The 5,604-nt window shown below is 32.7% G+C and overlaps 1 protein-coding gene across 1 annotated transcript; it reads left to right on the top strand.

Annotated features, from left to right (window-relative positions):
* The first annotated feature begins 566 nt into the window (after positions 1-566).
* Positions 567-4,798, top strand: LOC122609481 (protein NRT1/ PTR FAMILY 5.6-like). The gene is made up of 4 exons (XM_043782526.1): positions 567-705; positions 831-1,045; positions 3,302-3,720; positions 3,973-4,798. The coding sequence occupies exons 1-4, from the start codon at positions 567-569 to the stop codon at positions 4,796-4,798; spliced, it is 1,599 nt and encodes a 532-aa protein (XP_043638461.1).
* Positions 4,799-5,604: the final 806 nt, after the last annotated feature.

Raw genomic sequence — 5,604 nt, 5'->3', positions numbered from 1 at the left:
TTTTAATTCTTAAAGTATTTCTTTTCGACTTTGATCATAAATGTTTTTATTTATGTTATATAATATTTAATATAAACTAATATGAATAAATTGAGCTTTGATATGAACTTTATCAATTTATAGTTAATACAAATAAAAATATGTATGGTGAAATTGAAAGAAAAAAAGTACTATAACATTTAAAGTAATTAAGATATTTATAATAAGACAGAGAGAATAATAGAAAACTTGTTAGATATTTCAGTTTGAATAAAAAAAATTTTTTAAGAAAATAGCATGTGAAAAATAGATACCATATATGCATACATTAAAACAATTCACATATCCAAGTTGAGTATGTTTATGTTTAATTAGCAATAAACCAGGTGGACCACATAACTCTAATTATTTAAACATTGACCTTGACTATAAGATCAAGTGATCGATGTTTGCTTTTAGAACTGTGATTACCAAAGAAATTCCTTACAAGTTAAATACTAGAGCTTATTAACAAAGCTATTAATAAAGATTAGACAAAGAAATAACTAAGCAAGCTATTAATTACTTGATCAAAATCTATCAATACAATGGTCATTATTTCTACATCGGTGTGGCTACCATGCTTGAATTCTTTCATTCACAGTCTTATTCGTCGCCTTAAAGAATATTATCGTCGCCAGAAGGAATACTATTTCATATATAAGCATCGTCTTCTCTTCGCTGTTGGTAATTCTCTTAGCTAGCTAGAATCATCAAATTAACAAGCTGATATATATATATACTGTATACAATCTTCCCTTTTGTGCATATTCGATAAATTAATTTATGTACGTGTGTTTTGATCTATGCAGTTTTAGCCTTTAGTCGTGCTTTGACAAACTATGCAATTATAAATGTACTAGCATGGTATTTTACAGACCATGGAGAGGATTTAGTGGTGTCTTCAATCATGTCGAACATCCATGGTTCATTATCATCCGTTTTGGTGGTACTCATGGCCAATGCAGCTGACTCGTACGTTGGAAGATTCTACACTATCTTGTTTTCCAACACCGCGTATATCGGAGTAAGCATTTTCTATCATCTCTCTTCTAGCTAGCGAAGTGTTATTAGCTTGTGAACCATCTAGTAATGCATTATATATATGCAACAGTACGTATGTTGTCCAGCAGGAGACCTATCCCTTATGGATGACATCTAAAACCATAGTTTCATATATATTATATCTATGATGCTAACTAGCTAGCATCATGTAGACATTATGGATCATCGTTTACGATTAAGTAACATATAACTAGCTACTTGTGTTCTTCCATCATATTTTTTCGCATGTGGATTTAATTACCATATACAATGTGAACATTTAAATATGCAATTTTACTATATACAGTCCAATACGTTAATTCTATCAAGAGATCGAAATCATTACCAATAATTGACTGGACCGTTTCTTTTTGGAGTCCTTGTACAATATTGATCATGAAAAATTGGTCATTATGCTATTTATGCATGCAGATTTAATTTCATGTAAAAGACTTCAAATTTTAGTTTTAATTGTTTACATTTAATTTAGTTTCGATGAGGATTTAAACAAATACTATTACGTAATTTTATTTTCAATACACTTTAAAAAAAGGATATATCGTTTAAACTCATTTATTAAACGAGTCTAGCTATGGCCTAATTAGATGAACTCAACTCCTGCACACCCAATCACTTAGCCGCCTGCCCTTTAAACAAATTATTAAAACGTTGCTTTTTTATGACACTATGCAAGTGTCTATAAAGTAACCAATTAACTATATTCTGAAAAAAGAGAATGTTTTAAAGGAACATTTTAATAAACAATTTAACCCTCTACAAGTGCACATGTTGCACACCCCAATTACCGGGGAAAAATTATTCTAACTACTAGTGGTATACGCTTTTGATAAACAATTCAAAAGTAGAGGACCGTGTCTGTAAACCTCGTTAGTAGAAAATATTTAAAAAAGGAAACCTTAAATAAACGTTTTAACAAACCAACCAACCATTGGAGATCTGTATTTGTGAACACATTATTTGAAAAAGATATTTTTTGAAGATTTTATATATGTAAATTTTCCTTTTTTTATAAACAAGGATCAACCATTGGAGGTATTGTAACAAAAAGTAATCTTAACATCGTCCCAAATTGTATATACCTTAAGGATTAACATCGAGGTGTTTAAATATGATGGTCTGCTTTGAGAAGAGACCCCAATTCAAATCTGAGCAAATACCGGAATTAATAAAGTAGAAACGGACAACTATATGATAACTCGAATATATAAGTTGTGCTGGAAGATGAATAGATCGATGATACTGTAGCACAGAGACGGAGCCAGAAAAATTTTTGTTACGGGATTTTTAAGAGTTGTTTGTCATACTTATAAATGTCTATCCGGGAATGGAAAAAAAAAGGCCCTAGCTCGAAAATAGAAAATGAACCCTCAAAGGAATTTGTTATCTATATCGGGTCTGACACTCATATTTAAAAATAATAGTTTTTTTATAATAAATAATGACCATGTATAGCCAAGGTCTTATTAGATTAAAACGTATTCAATCATATAATGCACGAAACCAAAAAACATATTTCTTTGGATATAATTAGCTTTATATATATATATATATATATATATTCTCTACATTATGATAATTATAATTAATTGTTTGTGATAAATATGTATAATAATTTGAAAGAAAATCAATTTTCTATAAACAGTTCCACTATAATGTACTACACATTTACATACCCAAACAACGAAAGTTTTTTCTTAAACTTTATTTCGTTTTTTCTATTAAAAATCAAAACAGCTCGAGTTTTTTTTTAATCTCTCAATGAAAAAATCTATCTTAAAATTAATGCTCGATGACCAATGACATCCAAATAATAAGTTTATGATAAATTGACAACAAAGGTAACATTTGTATTTATTTCCTACTTATTTTTTCTTACTTTTAAAAAAATTTACAAATATACCATTTAAATTCTGAAAAATTAGATTATACTAAAATTGAAGTGGGGGCAGCTGACCCCGCTGCCCCCAAGCTGGAGTCGTCCCTGCTGTAGCAACCATTTAGCCACTTAGTTCTGGTGGTGTTGCTGTCACTGATTGGTGACTGCCTTGCCTTGCTTCCTACTCGTCGTATAATGTTTATTGTTTGCTTAATGCTTGTAATATATATGCCATATATAAACTAACGTGATACCCTGTCACGTTACTTGTGTTGAACATTATTTAAGTGTTGCCTATTTAAGTTGATCTAGACCATTATCTTCATACTTTTGTTCTAACAGGGCTTGATGCTTTTGTTGATGTTCAATCCGTACGATGTGAAATGGCTTGTTGTGATCTTGCTGGTACTCTTAGCTCTTGGAACATCCGGAGACAAGCTTTTACAAGAAGTACTCACCGACCTGGTGAATGACCTTGATAAGTCAGAAGCTCAGACTAAAGAACGATCTATTGCACGTGCAGAAATCTGGCCACGTATAGCAAAAGTTGTTGCTGCCATTTGTGCGATGTTGTTTGTTTCCCAAATAGGTTGGGGAATTCAAATCTTGATTTGCATAGTCTTTATGACAATATGCTTGATCATTTTTTGCACTGGCCATAATAGTTATCATCAGGGGCAACTGACTGAAAGACCCGTAGGTGTCTTCTTTCGAGTGTTACACATGGGTATCAAGGAACTACTAATCAAGCGCAAATCCTGGTACTTTTTCATTCACCCGCTCCTCTGAAACAAATATCAAACATTAATTGTATGTATCAAACTTTCAGTTTATTGTTGTAATACACGTTATTAATTAGTAGTTTTGTGTAGTTGGTTATTGTATATGAAATTGTTTGCGTATGTATATATGGTTACTTTGTTCATATTAATCTAAGTTACAATACTTTTTGGCTAGGCGTATAACCAGATTTTCAAGACAAAATGGAACGGAAAATATTAGAGAAGGTGAAGGGATTATGCAGGAAAGATCACCACTATCCAGTGGGTGATGAGCCTTTTAAGAATGTTTCCCATGTGGGAGGTGTTTTTGGTCGTGTACCTAATATCAGCAACTGGGAGCACCTTCTTTTTTGAGCAATACAACAACCTCAATACTAACAACCAAATAGCAGTACAGATCTACGGCTTGATTAAAGATGTCTCGAGTTTTGCTATCCCATTTTTGTATCCCTGGATTTGTGGTTTACGTAAAAATAATGAAAAGGTCAAAGTTGGCGTCGGAATGCTTTGTGGAATAGTAAGTTGTGTTTTTGCTTGGCAACTGGAGGTTCAAAGGTTAAAAAGAGTTAACAATCTGGATGATAAGAATGCAAATACTTCCCTAAGTTTTCTTTGGTTGGTGCCTCAGTTCTGTGTGATTGGGGGCATGGAAGGACTTACTGGGGAAGGATTGTTAAATTTCTACAAGTCACAAATGAAAGAAGAGACATTACACAGTTACGGGGAGGAATATATTGAATTTGTGACGGGCTTTGGAACGTTTCTTAACATTATTCTCATCTTAATATTTAAAAGCCGACTGGGATGGTTCGGGAACACAGTAAATGAAAGTCGCCTAGATAAGTATTATTTGCATCTCGTATTTGTTGGCTTAGTAAACTTCATCATCTATTGTTTGTTTGCAAGATTTTACTACAAGGATGCTGATCGACATCAAGACTTGATGAATGATGATTTGATTAATCAACGTCTTGATGAGCTCTTGCCTTGTGATAATCGTGAACAAGATAATCAGCCCCTGGCTAATGATGAGCAAGTACAAGAAAACCAGCTCTAGGCCGCTAAAGATGATCTGAAACATGATAATCAGCTCTTGGTTAAGGATGATCAGAAAAAACAGAATTAGCTATAAAGTTTTAACACAACCGGCCAATACTCATCAAGTTCGACATAAAGTAGTCTATATAGATCTTTACATACCTGCTCGTTTCCATTATGATAAAGCTTTTCGAATTTTCATTTATTACTATACATTAGGATGAAATGAACTTCAAATTGCAGCTTGCTCTCGTCTTTCTCTTGACTTGTTTGTTAAAAGATTCGTTGGCATTGATGTTTAAACCGTTGTTTTTATCTGCTTGTGTTGATAATTTTCAAAGCGCAGTGTGGTTTTGTAATTTTACTATGTAGGATCGATCTTGTAAGCCGTATGGGGGATGAATGTGGATACAAGAACAAAAGGTCAAATGGTATAGAAGACCCTGAATTTATCCGGATTCGAGTCTGAATTTCTACTTCTGTAAGAATTGATCCGTTGAGTAATGTGTTAAATCGAGTAATAAAATTTATAAACACAAATTACGAAAAGACTGACTACAACACACTTACAAGCAGTGAACCTGATCACATGCAGTATAGTAAATTCGGTAAATCTGAGGTCGAACACAAGGACTTTTGTAAGCAATTGTTCAAATGAAACGATTCAAATTAAAAGGGGGGATTTTGTGGCCGAATTGTCACGTTGCAAATAGTTAGTAATCGAAAAGATTTAGTAATCCCTCAGGATTAATCGAAAAGAGGAGTTGTTGTATTAGACAATAATTTAAAGGTCACCCATCTTGATTTCGCTCAACAACATGTTCG

This window comes from Erigeron canadensis, chromosome 7, assembly GCF_010389155.1.
Source record: "Erigeron canadensis isolate Cc75 chromosome 7, C_canadensis_v1, whole genome shotgun sequence".
NCBI classification, from domain to species: domain Eukaryota; kingdom Viridiplantae; phylum Streptophyta; class Magnoliopsida; order Asterales; family Asteraceae; genus Erigeron; species Erigeron canadensis.
This window is presented reverse-complemented; position numbering and strand designations above follow the sequence as displayed.